The sequence below is a fragment of the Onychostoma macrolepis genome, chromosome 13, assembly GCF_012432095.1.
Source record: "Onychostoma macrolepis isolate SWU-2019 chromosome 13, ASM1243209v1, whole genome shotgun sequence".
In the NCBI taxonomy this organism is placed as follows: Eukaryota; Metazoa; Chordata; class Actinopteri; order Cypriniformes; family Cyprinidae; genus Onychostoma; species Onychostoma macrolepis.
Window position 1 is genome coordinate 5,665,815 of NC_081167.1, and position 19,521 is coordinate 5,685,335.

The window sequence follows — 19,521 nt, forward strand, 5'->3', positions numbered from 1 at the left end:
GGTCTAGTTTATAAATGTCTCAAATTATAATCTGTAAGTAGTTTATAGACTCATACAATTTGTTTTAAACAACTACATAAGATCTAGGTTTATGGTCTTGATATCTCCAATTTGAACACCTCAGTTAATTATTTTGGAGAATTAGATTAGGAGGTTTAATTTTGAATTCATTACTAAGGGTGACAAAAGCATGTAATGCATGTTATTAAAATTGACAGGAAAAAAAATCTGCAAATCAAAGTAAAGTGAACATTGGCTAATGAATAATAGAACCATTTAGATTTTTTTTTTTTTTTTTTTTTAAGATATAAAAAATAAAAAATGTTAGTTATCTAATGTTGGATAATGATTTAAATAGTAGGTTAATGAAAATGTGTTAATGAGAAACAGAGTGCCACACTGTTATTTGGTATCTGAAAACATTGTGAAATGAAGTTACCCAAAATATTTAAAGGATTTGTAGTATTTTGTGAATGACAGCCATAAAAAACCTAAACGTTTGGGTCAATAAACAGCCTCATATAATGAACCAGTTCTATGTAAATCCAAATCAGGCCTGGAAACTACAAATATATGAAAAATAGTTCCCCCCTCTTTTTACACAAAATTTATTCATTTACAATGTATACATAAACTCTTCAAAATTCAAACAAGTGATAGCAACATGTTAAACCAATATCCCCAAAACAGGTTTGCTTAATCAAAAGCATATATGAATCCCAAATCCCATTTATAACTTAAACGTTGAAAGTTTGATGGGTTGGCTTCACACACACACACACACACACACACACACACACACAAACTCACGCTTGTTCTTCACATTCAGCTTCTCACACATCCAGTAAAGGTAAGTGAAAATAATTTGATTTGGGGGCAGTTCTATTATGATGTACAAATTGGGAATGCAAAATGGAGACCTCCTGAAAGGCAGGAGGATGTGGCTCAGACAGGTGGATAGCACTCAGTTTCTTCCTAAGGCCATGATGGGTCATGGGAAATCCGCCCTCCCGTAGGACAAAAAATGGCCTGGCAAACATGTATTCAATGAATTATTGATTTATTCACATATATTTTTTTCTCGTTTAAACGCAAAGTGATTTATGGAGGAGGCCAAAAGTCTATGGAGATGGCACACACATAGTGTGGAAAGAAAAAAAGTTCACATCCTTTTTTAAAAAAATCTATTAGAAACAACATAATATGCAGAACAATACGATAGCATTTACAATACTTTTTTCCCAGTTCTTATGAAAGTCCAATGCAATTTTACAACAGTATACAGTATGTCCTCATCCCTCCCCTTTAGAGGCTGATATAGTAATAAATTCAATCTTTCTTTTTCTCTCGCTCGCTCTCTTTTTGTGTCTAAGCAAAGGGCACCTCCTTTTAAAGTGTCCCATAGTATACAGAAATCTGGCTTTTTTTCTTGGTCCGAATCTATAGCCAAGATACAAGCTCCTCAGTCTCTGTAGCAAGTCAGTATGTAATCGGTGCTTGGCAAGCCTCAGAAAAACCAATCGCAGCTCCTCGTCTATCCGTAGCAGTCATTTAAAGAATCCGTTTTAGTAAATTACTGGGCATGGATGTCCATGAATTGTCCTCCCATGGTAGGGTCTCCTGGATTGAACATAGAGGGGCTAGAGGCTGACATGGGCATGGCAGGGTGAGGTGGTCCTCCGTGCATTAACATCGCTGGGTGGTGGGGGTGTCCAGGGATGTAGGAACGCATGGGAGGGCCGTGCCGCAACTGAGCAGGGTGGTGGGGCATCTGGGAGGCGCCGTAGCCTGGTTGCCCCATAGCCATACCCACCGGGCCACTGTGTGACAGGTAATCCCCTGGCATGCCTTGTAGTCCTAAAGAAGAAGAAGGGAAAAAGAAGAAGAAGATTAAAGCGATTATTGATGATGCATTTGGAATAGTCAGACATAACACTATGTATATTATATTTTGGAAGGTCATTAAACCAATCATTTCCTTTACAAGGAAGGTTTGACTCTACAATCACAGCACCGGAAAGCATATGAGTCATGTGGTTGTAAGGGAAGCCTTTGAGAGAGGACTGTCCTCTGTAATGAATGGGAAGAGACTAGAAGAGGAATCCTTGTAGTGGGAGAGGGTGGCTCTCTAGGGACTAACTTACGGGCCTGAACATAGCACTTTACTGCTGCTTGCACCAGGGATCTGTACTCTGTGTCATATCCATCAGGTCTGGAATCCGCCACAGTCATACTCGACTAGTCAACCGGAAGGTTGTCCTTCACTAAGGTCAACCAGAAGGTCAATATGTAGCTGTTATTAGGCTTAATTTGCTACTATTATATTAATCTCAAAGAACAATGCTGTGATGAAATCTATATAATTGGCTCCCCACTGGATAACCGTGACTATGATGTGCTTCTATTCTAAAAGGCATTAACTTTATTGATTGATTTTTACAACAATAATTTTTCATCGATAAATCTTCTCTCTCTTAGCATTTTAATCACATGCTAGTAAAGGTTGTACTTTCGAAATGATATAAATGAAAGTCTAACACTAAATGGCACATAGGTGGAAATGAACTGCTGTGTGTCCACGAGCCAAGTCTTTATGCCAGAGAAGCCACAACAATGACAAATGAGGTAAAATAAGCCATGCCTTTATTCTACGTTCTCCCTTCACTTATCTCACTTTAAACACAATGAGCAAAGGTCTGTGGCTCGCTCTGAGAGCCCCTCAGAGAAACGCCACTATTGTGCTTAAATTAAAGACGAAAGGTGAAAATTTACAAAGGCCGTCACTTGAGAGGCCTCACCTGGGTGCGTGCACGTGCCACGACCAGAAAGGCTACTAACCCTGTGACAGCGGCAATTCAAAGCAACAAATCAACCTCAAGTAAAAAAAAAAAAAAACAGCTCTTTTGTTATTGCCCTGGTTGTAGGTCTTTAGGTTTCAGCTTCAGAATGGCACATATAATGGTTGGTGTTTTGCACTAGCACTGAAGCGGTAATCTGTATGCCCCTGCAATTATTTACCACTAAAGGACTGACCCGAGCTTTTGAGGGGTCATCAGCTGTATTTGATTTCAATCCTTGAACACGTTGTTTGGTGATGAAGGAAAACATCCACTCTATCAGAAAAGCAATGCTTGGATGTGAAAAGGGCAGACGTTGCAAATGTGGTTTTTCACTTAATAAGTCAATCAATACATTGAGTTCCTTGCCTGTCTATTTTCTGAGGTGCCATGGGACCGAATCAACAGGGGATGTTTGACATGGACAATACAGGAGCCAAATCCCCGAAGACCCTTTCCCCCCTTAAAAGTAAAAGTTCAGAGCAGAAAAATGGGTACCTTGACCCTGCAAAAGGTTAACAAACTTCTGCTTAATGAATGGGAGGAATGAAATTTCAGACAAAGGAGTCTCCAGCAGAGCTTCCAGCTCACCAAAGCATACCAGCTGCGTTCAAGTATGGACGGGGAGGGCGACATTTTTGTCCATATGCCCATAATTAATGCTCTCTGCGCTCACTATTGTCTTGAAATTAAAATGAAAAAATTTTGGCCACCCTTGGCTAATTTTGTTGAAGAAACACAAAGAACGGTACGGGGGGAAATGGTCATAAAACAGTCGTTCCCTCGCTTATCAAAGGCTCGCCCTCTTCTGCTTGAGTAGCTAGGCTTTATCCACGCTGACAGGTGTATTGTTTCGGAGAGCTATAAGCTCTATAATCGTCATGGGCAGAAAGCATAACGCTTTGCTAAGTAGGTTTAATTGGCTTTGGTTTTAAGTAATGTTGCAGTGTGACTGCTTGGAACACCTTAATTTCAGGTCTTGGGACTTCCCAGCAAATAACTGCTTAATCTCGCCTTGAGGAGAATTCCTCAACTAATGAAAATTGCTTATAAAATATAATGAAGCCTTGGTCTCTTAATCAAATAAGATAACGTTTTTTGTAATAACCTATTAATTTAATTGGTCGCGAAGTATAAAACACATCACTTGCATTTAATTGACCTAGAAACTATAGTAACAATATTTAAATTAGACAAGCTAGGAAATTTCAGCGATGAAGCCATAAAGACTAGGCATTCTTCACCATGGCGACATATTTCTGTCACACTCTGCCTCCTTTTCTTTCCTCATTTCCCCCTCTCGCTCGCTCTCTTTTTCCCCTCAACCCATCTCATCTAAGATTCCACACGCGGCCCAATTACAGAATTCGGCAAGCAAATTGAGGCTGTTTAAAGCAGGTTTCTCTCGTCTCTTCTGGGAACTACGGCAGCTGCTGTAAGCAGCCATTTGGACACCGGGAAACACTCTCAGTGTTTAGATACGCACACAAAGCGGGGACGTGACGTTTGAAAGCACAGAGCTTGTGTTATCAGCCCATGTCTCTCCGTTAAAGACAGTGAGGTAGAGAGTCTCTTTGACAACAGAGGTATTCTGTGCTTGGCTGCATTAATGATCGCTATTTTTGTATACTGAATAAGTCAAATCCATTTGTCACACCGCTTGTGATGGCATATTTAATTTGGATATAGTCAATTAGGCTGGACTAAGCTGTGTACCCTGCTGTGCACACCTCCATTTTGCACTCCTTCATCTCCCCTGCCTTTGCCATTAGTAATCCTATTAGGAAAGACAGACAAGAAAATAGTGGACCAAGTCAGGGTCGATAGAAGCAGCTCCACCTAAAACATTCCACGCAAGACTGACATAATTTCCAAATGTGTGGCTATGTATTTGGCTGCAGGGTGAGAGAGCGATTCTTTGTGCGTTGCCTCGCAGGTTGGTGTATAAATGTAACTCATGCATCAACTGTAGGGAGACAGATTTATGACACTTTGGGGACATGCACTTTTCTCTCCTTGCACTGCTGCAGACTGCTTACATTTTGCCAATCAGTCTGTTGCTATGGTAACACACCCCTCCCCTTCTCCGACCAAAACCCCAATCTCAATCCCCCCACCCTCCATTTGCCTCTTTCCCCACACAGCTATTCCTCCTCCTCCTGCTCTCTCTCTCTCTTTTCACCCACACTCATTTCCCCTTTTTATATATGACTCTATGCACTGTTTAGTAACATGGTCAAAAATGTTCAGAAAGGGCAGCACAGATCGCACACATACACAAGCACACAAACTCTTGATCGGAGCTCGTCACCCACAAGTACAGGAAATATTAGTATTGGTAAGCAGGAGAAAGCAGCTTGTTGTCTGGAGGAAAAGAGACATTTGGTTTCTCCCATTTCGTAAAAGCAACTCAAATTAATCGCTGAAAACATGTCAGAAATTGTGGATGCTTGGTGACCCTGCTTTTGTACTTACTTCCCCCATTGCTTTGCGATTGGTTAACTAGAAGGTTACATGTAGTGCCACTGTCCCTCCATGCCCATATTCATGCCCATCCCACTCATAGGCCCTAGAAGGAGAGAAAACAATCGAAGAAGAAGATGCCGAAAGATGAGAAAATAAACAGACCACAGCTCAGAGACAGGAGGTCAAGAAACAAAAGCACAATTCCCCGTTTATTAAAAGAAAAGAGAAGAACACCATATGGTACAAATAAGATAATATAAGTAAAAAAACAAGTAAATATTGCATTCAAAGGCTAAAGGTTGGAAGGAAGCCTGGCTTTGGATAAATCCTGCAGCTTAAAGTGGTGGGGTGGGAGGGGATGAGAGGTTAGCAACAGTGACCAGTTACACAGGTTGAAAGAGGCTTAGATTCAGAGAGAAGAGCCAATTCTGGGAAGATGGATATTAGAAACATGAAGGGACAAAGGGGTGTCATGCATTAGACCACACCTGTGCAAACCAAGGGTCTTTGAATCAGACTGAGAAGGAGGTAGTGAGGAAGAGAAGGAGGGGGCTTGTGGGAAGGTGGGAGATGTCAGAGGAGAAGACACGCCAAGGTCTTACCAGGTGGTCTGATTCCCATGTGCTGCTGGCCGTCCATCACGAAGCCTCCCATGGGTTGACCATCTGGGTTGTAGGGAGCTCCTTGACTTACTGCAGGAGGGCATGGTGAGGGAATGTGGGGGAAACGAACAGTGGTCAATTAGTGCTTTTAATTAAGTTTAAGTCGCAGGAGAAACATCATCTGTTAACACACATGCAGACTTCGGCATTTCACACAGTTTCTTTGGGTTTCATGAGAGATAAAACACTTGACAGAACATGCCCAATGAAGCTTAAGTACTTGGGAACAAAGAGCTAAGCCTATATTCTGTAATACAGGAAACATTTTTAGACAACCCCAAAAAATTAATGAAAAACCAAAGTTATCTTTTTTCCCCCACACAAGCTAATAGAGTTGTACTTACCGTGAGTTCACGCTTTTCAAAGTGTGTGTGTATGTGTGTGTGTTGGGGGGGTTATGTGGTCAAAAACAACAGCTCAACCCCAATGAATGCCTTTGAACTTTACTGAGTCCCTAATGCAACCCTGCCCCCTGAACCCTATTACAGGTAATAAAATTTACAGCAGTCCACAACAAGCCATGCACCGGGACACTGTTCACTAACAGGAAGAACTGAGCTGGGAGGCAAACATGGCCACTTCAAAATGAAATATAAAGTTAAAAAAAGAAGATTAATATCCTCTGTACTTGACCGAACAACTCTCCACTGTTCTCCAGTATAATAAGTTGGATAGAGAAGATCCAGTTGTAGTTATTGTTTCAATACTTTAATCCATCGTACGTGTTTGCTCGCTTCTCTTCGTCACTGGGTTATATAGTGCCCAAGTCAGCGTGATTAGTGCTTTGGGTTAATTGGATGGATTTTAGTGGTCAATCATTGTTGACATCCAGGCTGGGCTAAGTATTTACCGGCAGGTGGGCCTCCGGGTGCATGGCTTGCAGGGGGCTTTCGCCTGCGGGACTTGAATACAGAAACTATGGGGGACTTGCCTGCTCGGTTGGACTGGTCGATCATGGGCTGCACTATTCTTCTTCTTGCGTTAATGAACCTGTAAAAAACAAGATGCAACATATGACTGAAAAGTCACTGGAGTTTTAGCTATCTTTTTTCTGTAAACACAGTCACGTCCAAGCCTGCTGCTGTCCAGATCAGCCCAGATAGCTAATCGGAGGGGTAATTGAGGGATTTTTTCTCTAATCCTCTAGTACTCCGGTGGGAGTGTCGGAGAGTTGTTCCATAAAACAGAAATGTTCACAAAGCTTACAACTTGTACAAACTTGTGCTAGCTTAATATATATTGCCTACCAAGCGAAGTGCACAATAGCACTTTGAAGAAAGTGGTGTTTTCCTCTATCTGTGCAGTTCTTTTTTAACAACTTTATTTTAAACCACTGAACCATTCAAACCCTGATGCCAGATGTAACGCAGTTGATATGCACCACAGGAATTAATGTGTTTAGGAAATGTTTGCTAACAGAAAAGTGTTGCATTGTCAGAGAACACAAGTACAAGCCATGTTTTCTTTTTCCTTCTGTCTCCCTAGAGAGAGAATAATGAAACTGTGGGTTCAATGAGGAGATTTTTTCCCCCGCCAAAAAGAACAGGCTGCTCTGCAATTCTGCGTATTGTGCATAACATTTGTGACAAAAACATATTTGGCCCCTGTAGCTTCTGACCCCTTGCCTCTTTGCACCATACATCGGAGTGCTCTGGCCTTGTTGTGCCTAAATCCCCTCTAGTGACCCTGTGACCCTGGTCACCTCCAGGAGACCATGCTCAGGGGTTCCAACTTGATTTATGTCCTCCTGCTGTTACCACAGTTGGACACTTCCATTTCATCCTTTGAGGGGGGAATTAGTAGACTTTTAAGGAAACAATAGCCCCGCTACTCTTTTCAGGCTGAGAAAAGCAAGGGAGGAGAGCTTGGGGTGGAGGGAGAGAGCAAGAAAAAGAGAGAAAGGGAGAGATAAAGAGAACTAACAGACAAAGAAATGTTCACATAGGCATCTGCTAAGCTTCTTCTTTATTAATTATAAAACGGATCATTCCAACTCTAAATTTTAGAAAATGCAACTGTAAACCACCTGCAGTTTGGATAATTAATTATATTACTCTAGATATAATTAATATTCTCAATATAATTGTTATTAATAAACTGAACTATTTTTAAATAAAAGTAACAGTTGAAAAACATTACCCATGGTAATATTACTGTAATAAATTGTCTGTCATGGCATAAAACCTGAATAAAATAAAAATGTTTGTTCCTTTAAATTTATTTTACCACAGATCACAACTTTCTCATATCACCAATATCACTCTACGACATCACCTTAAAGGCTTTAAAAAAAAAAAGATCAGGGGAGGAATGTACTGACATGGCAGTGCACCATCAAATGAGAGAATGTCTGGAGTTTTATCACCAACAGCGGGCTGGAGAGCAGGGGGAGTCTCAGACTAGGCATTCCTTTTACTGCCTTCATCTCAGGCAGGGGTCAAAGGGGGGGCACTGTTGTCTATCTGCTGACCTCTGCCGTTTGGATTTTCCTCCCTCGCTCACTCGCTCTCCCTCTGCCTTTTTTTCCGCTCTCTTTTTTGAATTGTGGAAATGGCTGTTCTTTCTTTCTTTCTTTCTTTCTTTTTTTTTTAAAGGTATCTTAAGCTTCCTCTCTCGTTCCTTCTTATATCTAAGGCCAGATGCGCCAAAAGCTGGAACAAAGGACAAGTGCTACACAATACCAGGCAGGGGGATGGAGAGGTGGTGAGGGTGAGGGAGGGGGTTTAGGAGTGTGAGGAAAAAGAGAAAGAATGGTCATGCTCTGTTCTGTGAGCCAGGCGGACGCCCTGGCGCTGACGGTTAAGAAGGCAATCAAAAGGAGCAGAGAGCCATACGGGCCAGGCTAAAGCTGGAGCCTCCATTAGGAGTAAAAGTTCACCTTTACGCGACCTCTCCGCGCTATAGGACTGCGTTTATGGCCTGTTCAGTTTCTACTTCCCATAGGCACACAATGAAGCCAACTATTCATCCCAGCTTGGGACAATGGGGGGCTATTTTAAAGCAAAACGCCACTAGTGGCACCTCCAAAGTAGGGTAAAAAGAGGAGGGTTAAAAATACACAGCTTTACTAAAAGGATGAGAAAAAAAGACTGAAATGAGAGTGTTTATGAGCCAAATGAACCTAGACGGAGTCTTGGTTCTTCTCATTCTGTTAGCGCGTGTGTGTTTTGTAACGTGTTGGAGCGCTATTGCTCATTCCCGCCTTTACTGACAGTCGATCTGATCTCTGTCGGGTCTGCCAGGGCCTCTGCTAATATCCCACTCTCATTACAAACGCACAGGTGTAGCACGAACGGCACGTGAAATGGCCAATTAAAAGCAAGAAATTGTCTTTTTCATCAGCTGCCTTTGTTGCGTGACCAATTAGGGAATAATTTAATAAGCGTTGCTGGAAAGATCCAGATTGAAGATACAAAAGGTTATATTTCAGTATGTCTATCTAAATGCATATGAAGTACGTCATTTTTCTCAGAAATGCCCCCTTCGTTCGCTCGTTCTCTCTCTCTCTCTCTCAGATGTAAACTGTGTGAGGGGGCGCATGCATGACTACAGAGGACCAAATTCACTCATGAAATCGCATTTCAACACACTCAGCTACATTTACATGTATATTAAAAACCCACAAACAGGCATATCAGTAATACCGATGGAATAGAATGATCTGATGATTCGGATCTGCATCTGTGGCTCTACAGGAATCTCCAGTAAAAATATGCATTAAAAGAAAAGATATAAAAGATGTTATGGTTTTAAGATAATTATCAGTTAAAATGATCAATTTAGACATTGTGCTAACTCTGTGTTTTTGAAGTAACTGGCTAAAAATAGCTACAAACTACATTTTAGTTGTAGTTTTCCACTTACAAGCTGCTTTGTGACTGCTACATTGTCGTTTTCAATGTTGCACTGTATTGTGCACACACATCAAACTAAGTCATTTTCATACATAATGTAATATCCATTGATTTGTTCAATCTAAAATAATAAAAATAAATAAATAAATATTGGAGTCCTTCTGTGACATTTTAGGTGTTCTTTAATATTTAAAAACTATATTTAAATATGAAGCAAAATATTTCATGAAAGCTTATGTTTATTATTATGGAAACGGTTTAAATTAGTGTCCTTTCTGGTTTTTGGCTATGAATTTATAGGTTCAATTTAATGCTGTCACCCTACTGAGATGTTCATTCAGAAACACTCATTCAGTTTTTGTGCCAGTTTTAAATTATATAAATTAAATTATACTTAAAAATATAATTCTAAATTGCATCATCAAATAGTTATACATTTAAAATTAGATTGCTTCCCTAATTAGCTACAATGTAGTTTATGTTTTTGCTTGTCAAAATTATAGCTCAATTGGAGTTTAACAATTTTAAATAATGTGTAGCTTGTATCTTGGCAAACTACATTTTTTGAAGTAGCTTCCCCCACACCAGTTAACTTACTAACTGCTATAATTCAACTAGCTAATCACGCAATAGACCCCTCTGGTGAAACCAACTTTATTATCAGGATCTGCTCCGGAGATCCATTTACTTAAGTAATTAGTAATTCACATGTTGGCATGCCTCAAAGCAAATTTCATAAATACGAGCATCTCATCTCGGCCTAAAAGTCATAAAAGTCCACCCTGGCTCCTCCTCTCTCCAAGTCAATCTGGGGTCAGTCGCTATGGCCTGCCTGTGCTTAAATAAACTAGTCCAGCTGTTTGCTGCACAAATTCCATTTACACTCTTGCCTCCTCCCAATCCACCCGCTTTCACTCACTCACACACACACACGCACACACTTGTACATACATTTACACACATCTTTTAATCAGCACACAGCAAACCCGGGCCTGGAGGAGTGGCGTTACCCTGTCCATTGCTGGAGACAGACAAGGGGGAATGGGGCGTACATAAAGGACCAACTTCCAACACCCGTTTGCATCTCTCACCTCAGACAATTCCATTCAGCCACATCACACCCCTCTTCTTCCCCTCGCACTGCATATTCCTGCCTTTCTCACCTCTCGTCACGTTCTTAATAACATCGGCCTCCCCCTCAGCCCCTCCGCTGCTTCTTTGATTGGCCTGCATTGGTGGAATCCCATAAGAAGAACCCACTCTTCTGGTTCTAGGGAAGCAGGAACCATGAATGCAAACTAGTTGTTAGTACAGTGATGTCATTCTTCTTTAGACACTTACAGCTCATCTGAGGTGTGGTGCTAGAAAATTGCAGAAACATAGGCATGTGTCTTGACATATTTTCAGATTTTGCTGTAGTTGCTTACACCAGCTAATCCCAAACTTGGTGGCTTCCAGGTTTCTTGCATGCAACAGTGAGATCGGCACAGCTATCAAACACTAATTTGGGGGATTCAATCTCACATTTAAATCTAGTCATCGTCCTTAAAACTTTGCAGTGTGTATGTGGCCAGAGATTCCCAGACTTTACCGGGATCACCTGTTCCACTCTAGCAAGGCAAAACAGCTTGCCCAAAGAAAACAGAGGAGATGTAAAGGGGGCTTTTGGGGAAGTCTCAAGTAGGGGCTGGTCTAATCCCTGCTGCATCAGCCCCCCTCCAACAGAGGCTGGCCATTACTTCAGCAAACTCACCCCTGGTGCACCCCCACAAGCTCCTCTCACCAAACAAAGTCGAAACCTTTCCATTAACAGAGCTGTGAAGTCCCCTCTAAAGCCGCTTTTAAAGAGTGGGGCCGCCGCCTGGGGGCTAAGGAACACACTTTATAAACACATAGCCGGTCTGTGAGAAGGAGAGAGGGGTGCAGCAGAGATTGCTACGAGTTGCTCAACAGATCAACGCAGCCAGGAAGACAAATGCAGACTCAGACCAGAAAACCTCCAGCTTGAGGCGAGAGAAGACCATTGCTGTGATCAACCTCTGTTTCGGCATTCAAACGACCACCGAAAAACAAAGCAGAGTGCAACTGCTGCGAGGTGCTGGATATGCTTCAGAGACGGTTCCCCACTCCTCTGGAGCCGGGGACTATGAGGTCATTCTTGGCATGAACATGGCCTGCCTGCTCTCCTCTGATTCCCCACCCAGCCCAGAGAGAGCAAGAGAAATAGAGCAATAATACATCAGAGAGGGAGGGCACCATCGTATGCCCACTTCACAAACACAACATTGGAACACCCTCCATTCCATGCTGTCGTCTATCTCCGAGGGCTCTTCGTGCAGCCTGATGCCGGAGGCAAACGCTTGGGCCAGAGGGCACTGCCTCTCTGTCTGGGCAAACAAACAACCGCACAGTGTTGGGACGTCAACTGGCAGCCGTGTGTGTGGCAGCACATGGCACGTTAGAGAGGAAATGACATCACGGCGGCAGGTTTAATGGGGCCTCCGCCTAGCTGTCACTGTGGTGGTCTCTGCCGGGCGCTGTAGAGCTCATGCTGGCACCGCCAGTTCTATTGACACACATACAAGACCTTACACATAAGCTCTGACTGGCATTACTAACCACGCACCAGGAACCAGGAATTTACCTCAGTAAAAAAAAAAATGTTTTACTTTAACACCTGATGGTATGGTAATTTGAATAACCAGTAGAGACAATAAATGAAAGCTTAAGATTTGTGGTCTGACAAGTTCAGTCACTTTTCTGCTTCAGCTTCCCTTACAAAAACTGTGACGGCACCATGCTGATGTTACATTGGGTATTCTGTTATATGCAGTACCATGGCACTGTTTGATTCATGCACCATTATATTTAATAGGTAAGTTAACCCTAACCTAACCCTAACCCTATGTAAAAAAAAAAATCTGTTTGTCCAACCAATGACAGATAGGAGTTCTCATTATTTTCATTTTCATTTTGTGAAATTTAATTTGGTGAAATTAACAGAGCAGATAATATGGCTAAGACAATATTTTTCATATTTATTCATTATACTTGCGTTATACGTAGAGAATGCATATATGTAACCCTGGACCACAAAACCAGTCTTAAGTCGCTGGGATATATTTGTAGCAATAGCCAAAAATACATTGTATGGGTCAAAATTATTGATTTTTCTTTTATGCCAAAAATCATTAGAATATTAAGTAAAGATCATGTTCCATGAAGATATTTTGTAAATGTCCTACTAAAAATATATCAAAACTTAATTTTTGATTAGTAATATGCATTGCTAAGAACTTCATTTGGACAACTTTAAAGGCAATTTTCTCAATATTTAGATTTTTTTGCACCCTTTCAAATAGTTGTATCCCGGCCAAATATTGTCCTATCCTAACAATCCATACATCAATGGAAAGCTTATTTATTCAGCTTTCATAAGATGTATACATTTCAATTTTGAAAAATTGACACTTATAACTGGTTTTGTGGTCCAGGGTCACATATGAAGTGTTACTCACTCTAGCGTGTATATTTTTGTGGTTGTTGTTGGAGGGGTGAAGATCAGCGTGACCTTGCAATCACTGTAATGCTAAAAGCTCATTAGCTAATCAGTGGTCGGCTCGCTAATCAGCGGTCCAATCTGTTCCTAGATTTATAAACATAACCAATATGCTCTAGTGCCGATCCACCCTCCGTCTGTCATGTTCACATTCCCCCACAAAAGAGAGGATAAAAAAAGTCGAGAAAAGAAGAAAAAATGTAGGCAGTGCCTGGGGCCTGTTGTGATGTAAGACAGAGGGAGAGAAAGAGGGGGGTGCACCCTTGTATGGTTCACAGACTCTGTACGAATGCATGCATACACACACTCACATATCCTACGACAACTTACTGCCAAAGAGCCATCCATGCACATATATCTCCACATATAGAGAATAGAGACGCATTCTCTCCGAAAAAAAGAAACTATTTTAACTGCGCTGGTCTCGTTTACATGCACGCACACACATGCACACACGGCCCAACAAACATTACAAACGACTTCACATGACTAAACGCACACACATGCACACACACACACACACACACAGAGAGAACCACTCCAACTTGTCTGCTGTTGACACAACACAGAGTTCAGGTCTGAGCAAGTGCTGAAATTCCAGTATGGCAGAATTGTTAGCAAACACTTGAGAACAGACTGAGCCCAACTGTGCAGAAAGGCAAACAATCCCTATATCCATCCAGCTTCATGGAGCTGAGCTCTCCACTATGTCTCCATCTCCGCCTGATGTAGCAGGGGATTTTGAGGGTGTAGGTAGGGCCGCATGCCTGCGTCTCACTGGTGTAAATATGTCTTTTGTTTGGCGGTTTGACCCCAGGGTGTGTTGGTATTTTGTTGAAAGGCCACGGATATTCACGCTAAAGCACCTTGACAGGAAGGCTGTGTGAAGGCTGCTTCGGGACATGGGCTATGGCTCATCTCACCCAGACCTGCTTGCATCCTTTGGGCCGCTGTTGCGTTCACACACACACATACACATATGCATGCATGAACAGTGAGACTGACACATATGCACGCATGCTCAGCTTAAGAAAATAATGCACTTCATCCAGAATTATGAATCTAGCAAACACACATACAATCCAAAGGAAGATTTTACTGCCCAGATGTTGCTCTGTGATAGTTCCTTGCTATGTTTTACCTAAGTATCAGTTTGTCTTGAAAATAAACTGTAATTTTTGCTGTGAAGCAAGTCTCCATTTGCTTTCCATTTAAATCTCATCGTGGTGTAGGAGAAACAACTGATATACCACACAGATCTCATTTGTGCTTTTGCTTTCGTATAGGTAAAACTGCCTATCCAAGATACCTATTGGGTCAGGGGTCACATTTTCCCCGAAGCTATAAGAACATTGCCAGATACTACACACGAAGAGCACATAGAGCAATCATCCAGAGCTTTTCTTGAACAAGTTTCAACTTCTCTTGACATGGGCGGACTTGGCTGTCAGAGAAGTGAAGCATGCCAGTCATCCAGTTCTCTCTCTTTATTTTGTTCTCGCTCCTTTTTTTTCTCTCAGGCGCAGAAACCTGATCCAGGGTGTGTGGACGCTGTTTCTCTAAAGTAGCCCCGCCACACTTCACTCCATGCTTTTAAGACTTTCATAAAAGCCGCCTTATTGACAAAACAATCCATCCCTAAGGTTTAAACAGCATCTTTAAAGGGATTATTAAATTCCGTCAGGAAGGGAAGAACGGGCAACACGTGAAACCTGATGACCCGCCCATTGATTTTACATCACTGATCTTTATGGAGTGTTCTGAGAATGCTTTCTCTTATCGTCAAAGGCTAAAACTTTTCTTTCTCTCTGCATCTTTCCTTTTTCTTACTCTACCATCATTTCAATGACAGTTTTGCATTTGTATGTCGAACAACTGACTGTGCCTTTACATCATTATGTGGTTATACATAATCCCTATCAAAGCTCTGACATCTCCCTCCAAAAATAGATCCCACAGTCGATGCCTCCTCGATGCCACGTTCGCTCACCGCGTCCTCGGCTGTCTCTGTGTGCTCATGCGTGTCCACGGGTGCGTATGCGTCTGTGCTCATGTGTGCGTAAGGGTGTCCATAAGGGTGTGACTAAGTGTACGTCTATTGCGTATCGTCCAGATTTGAAGAATAGTTTTCAGACACTCTCAATACATGTTGACTAAACAATGCACCCACCCACGTGGGACGATTGTTAATACGTGGACCCAGATTTCCAGCAGTCCCTCACGTTATGTTAGTGCCAATAATTCATGAGTGATCCGCACCCCACGCGGCCTTTAGCATTTTTTATTTAATCTTCAGCCCGTGGATTCTCTGAGTCCTCATCAATAATGGACACATACATGTGTGTTAACAAGTCTATGGGAGCAGGGCTTAAGGAAGCCATCATTTTCGGTTGATCTCTTGTTTAGCTCCATCTGTTAGCTGTTTGTTTGATGTCACATTGTGTTTTCCACATGTTCACCCTTAAGTCCTATAATCACCAAAATTTTTGTTCAGAGATATGGCTAAATGATATGGACTTGCATGCTAAGCGAATTAAATCTATATGCTTGCATGCTAGAGTGGAATGCTGGAATTTATCTTGTAAATTTTGCACGAATGTTGCATGTTGGAAATAAGCTGTATTGTCCCGGTGCTTTGACTAGTCTGATAAATAGAATCACAGCTAGGGAAATTGCCTCTAAAAATCAGCAGGTCAGGAGGTAACATCACCAGGGGTTGCCATGGAGACACCCAATGGTGAGCTTCCTACTAAGCACAACCACGGGCCTATGAAACGACAGATCCTACTCTCTAACCCCTAATGTGCTGAGCGTCTCTCTCTCTGCCTCTGTTTTCATACACACTTTCCATGTCATCTGCACCCTTACACACATAACCAAATACACATCCACACTGATGCACACAATCTGAGTGAAGGCTGCAAGATCCCAGCATGCAAGGTTTAGCAGCTAATACCGCTTAAATTGACCACCTCTGGCTCACGGCGTACACACTTGCTCAGACAAGTGCTCATTCTCCCGCATCCACACAAACCAACATACACCAAATACACAATGAGTCGGCCCAGTAGCCAGAGTGCTGGGGTAGGACAGGACAGTGTGTGAAGTAATTACCTGTGTGTTCTCTGCTAACTAATATGGCTGAAAGAATTGATCTCCCATGGGTTGTTGTGAGGTCACAGAAATTGATAACCCCAACAAGATTCCCTTGTGTCCGTCAGCCTGCGTCCCACTGATAGGCCACTTTTGTAAATTAATCCTCATTCTTAGTCACCGGTTGTCTCTAAGGTACCGAACCGAACAATGGTAAGGATTATGTTGTCAGAAATTACATTTTGTGTAATGGGTTTTAATACGTCTACCATCTCTCTCGCTCTCCTAACATCTGGTGTACATAGCAAGGGATTGGTTGTTAATAAGCTTGAGAAGCCTGATGGAATAACAATGTTATGTAATCAGGATACAAAGGTATATTGCATTACAGCTAAATGTGATATGTTTAGCAATGCGTTTTGTAAAAACAATGATTGCTAGCGGAATTTTTAATGAATATTAAAAATATATAGCACTACCAACAAGTATTATAGTACAAATAACTTTCAGATGGGCATTCCATAGCACTATCCACAGCAGCTACATTAGACGGTGCCCATTCAAATGACATGACGCTTAAGTGAAACAAAACATTTTTTTTTTTTTTTTACAGTTGCCAACTCATTGCAATGACAACAGCCGGAAAAATACTTTCAACATATGCATACGTGTTTCCTCGTTCTATAAAAATAGCTATGTATATATGTGATCTAGTTTCTTTTGCTTTTCTCTTGTACCTTAAAGTAGTTTAATGGTTCGTATATGGCTATTTGGATGATTAGTCTACCGATTGCCTTTGTGAAGTAATTAATAATTTGTGATTTCTAATTTGTATTGGAATGCGTTTTAAAGCAACTCTCCCATCCCGTGCTGGGAGCGCCTACATCAAGGCCAGTTTATTCAGCAAAATGGATTAGGGCATGTAATCAGATCCTTGGCAATATCAATCTCTGACACTTAGAGAACAAGAGCAGAGTGAGTTTGCGAACAGAGGCCTGGCAAGAAGAAATATGTGGCGAAGGTTGTTCTTTGTGTTCTTACATCAAATGTTCCGTTCTCTGTTCGTTTTCACCTCCCCACTCCCTATCTCAGGCCCTTCATTAGACACGGCTAATAACAGTAAGTATGTGCTGATAGCCATCTCTGGTAACAAACGCACCCCTGTGAAGGTTCTGTCAAACTTTACGGGAACTTTCAACGGTGGAAACAACTAAATCAGTAGCTGTTTAGGCTGAGACATAGAGTCCCGTGTCACAGTGAGCATGGGACAGATACGTTTTGAGAGAGGATTCAGAGAGGCGCAAGAGTAGCTGCTCTCAAAGGGACTCATATTTGAATGAGTGAACAAAAAATAAAAAAGTCGGAAAAATCCTGGCGGCAATATCCCTTTGGGTGAATTGATTTGAAGGGAGATGAGGCGATAAGTGGGAGACAGATGGGAGGGGCGAGCAAAAGCGGGGGGGAGGGGAGTGTATTAATTCAAATCATTAAGAGCCGCTTGCCAGGGGCGAAGCTATTGATTGCATGTAAACACAAAAGTACAATTGACTTACCAGTTGTTCACTTGTAGTATAGTGAGCCCGGTGTCTTGTGCCAGTTGCTTTTTCTGCTCTTCCGAAGGGTAGGGGTGCTGATAAAAGAGAGAGAGGAAAAAAACAACAGGAAATGACATGAGAAATATTGTAAATAAATCAATTAATGAGCGCATTTGTTAGTGAGAGAAAGGTCTGAGGTACAGAAGGGAGACGGTGCTCACACATTTGTGCAGAAAAGTGGCAAAGCAGCTGTTAATTAGTGTGAAAAAGTGAGGTGTGTCTCTTTCTTAGAGTCATTAATGGAATATGAAATCGTGTAATTAATGGCAGCGAAAAAGGCAAGCCAATTATAAAGTTAAGTGAAGTGTGGGAACAGAAACAGTAATTAGAGTGCTGTGCCGTGCAACCCCACTGAAATTTATTCTAGTCATCTTGCTGCCATGAATGCATGATAGAGAATGGATAAGCCTTGTGTGGAATACAGACCACAAATCTGATATATACCTCTTCCTTTTTTAATCGTTGTAAGATTACCGTCATTCTAGAAGATTAGCCAGTTAGCTAAAAGGTAACAACATGGGTAATACTAAAGTACAGCAAACAGTTTTCGATACAGCTGAGTTCTTAAGAACTTGATTTGTGCTGATCCAGCTGTTTAAATAAAGGTGAGGTGAGATTTGCTTGATTTATACTAGGGTTAGTATGAAGTATTGAGCTTGCTAGCTTTGAGTCTAAACAATGTGCTGTTCATGAAAAAGACAAGACAGAGCCTGCGTTGAGGCCCCTGCTGAGCATGTAAAATGGGAGGTACATTGTGCAAAGATGTTTACACCACATTTATACTTAGAGAGAGAGAGAGAGAAAAAAAAAAGAGAAAGAGAACCCTGTGTTTTGGTCTTAAAGCACAGCAATAACCCCTCTACCATTTCTGTGGGACAATATTTTCATATAATGCTTTGTTAACACAATAAGCGGACCTAGACACCTCCAGTATTTGTGGATGGCTATGTGCGCTGTGTGCTGTGTGTCTCACTGTGCCAACAGATTCAGACCTTCTAAGCCCATTACCAAACCTTGCACAACCTGCTAGGGATTAACAGAGACTTTAACTTGGCGTTGGGCTGCAAATCAACCAAAGTGACAACAGATCGCTGTTTAACAGAGAAGTTAGCAAATCATCTGAATGTTTTCTACTAGTCCTCAAACCATAGCGAGTCAACATCCTCGACACTGCAGCAAAGTGACTAGGAGCCAAGCATGTCACAGGGAAAGGGCACTTATGAATATTATTTAGTTTTACTTATGTGATCTAACATATAGCATTGCAAAGGAAGACATTGGCAACTGTGATTCACCCTTTCAGAGGTATAATAAGAACAAGGCTTCCAAATGAACAAACAGAAATGTAAAAATGGTTGGCGCCACGGGTTGTCTGCTCTTTTTTCGAGCAATAATAAATTGGAATGTCTTTCATGTTGCTGAATGCATGTTTATTTACTGGTACTGCCAGAGAAA

At 41.7% G+C, this 19,521-nt stretch overlaps 1 protein-coding gene across 2 annotated transcripts in view; it reads right to left on the minus strand.

Annotated features, from left to right (window-relative positions):
- Positions 1–592: 592 nt before the first annotated feature.
- Positions 593–19,521, minus strand: part of meis1b (Meis homeobox 1 b) — a 62,532-nt gene continuing 43,603 nt past the window's right edge. Inside the window, exons 9-13 of one of the 2 annotated variants that reach the window (XM_058794814.1) lie at positions 18,025–18,101; positions 6,897–6,955; positions 5,906–5,995; positions 5,313–5,406; positions 1,717–1,857 (exon numbers count right to left, since the gene is read on the minus strand). In XM_058794814.1, coding sequence (XP_058650797.1) covers positions 5,348–5,406; positions 5,906–5,995; positions 6,897–6,955; positions 18,025–18,101 — 285 coding nt within the window. In that variant the 3' untranslated portion in view covers positions 1,717–1,857; positions 5,313–5,347. Of the gene's footprint in view, positions 1,858–5,312; positions 5,407–5,905; positions 5,996–6,896; positions 6,956–18,024; positions 18,102–19,521 lie in introns of both variants that reach the window. The other variant, XM_058794813.1, reaches the window with a different exon arrangement.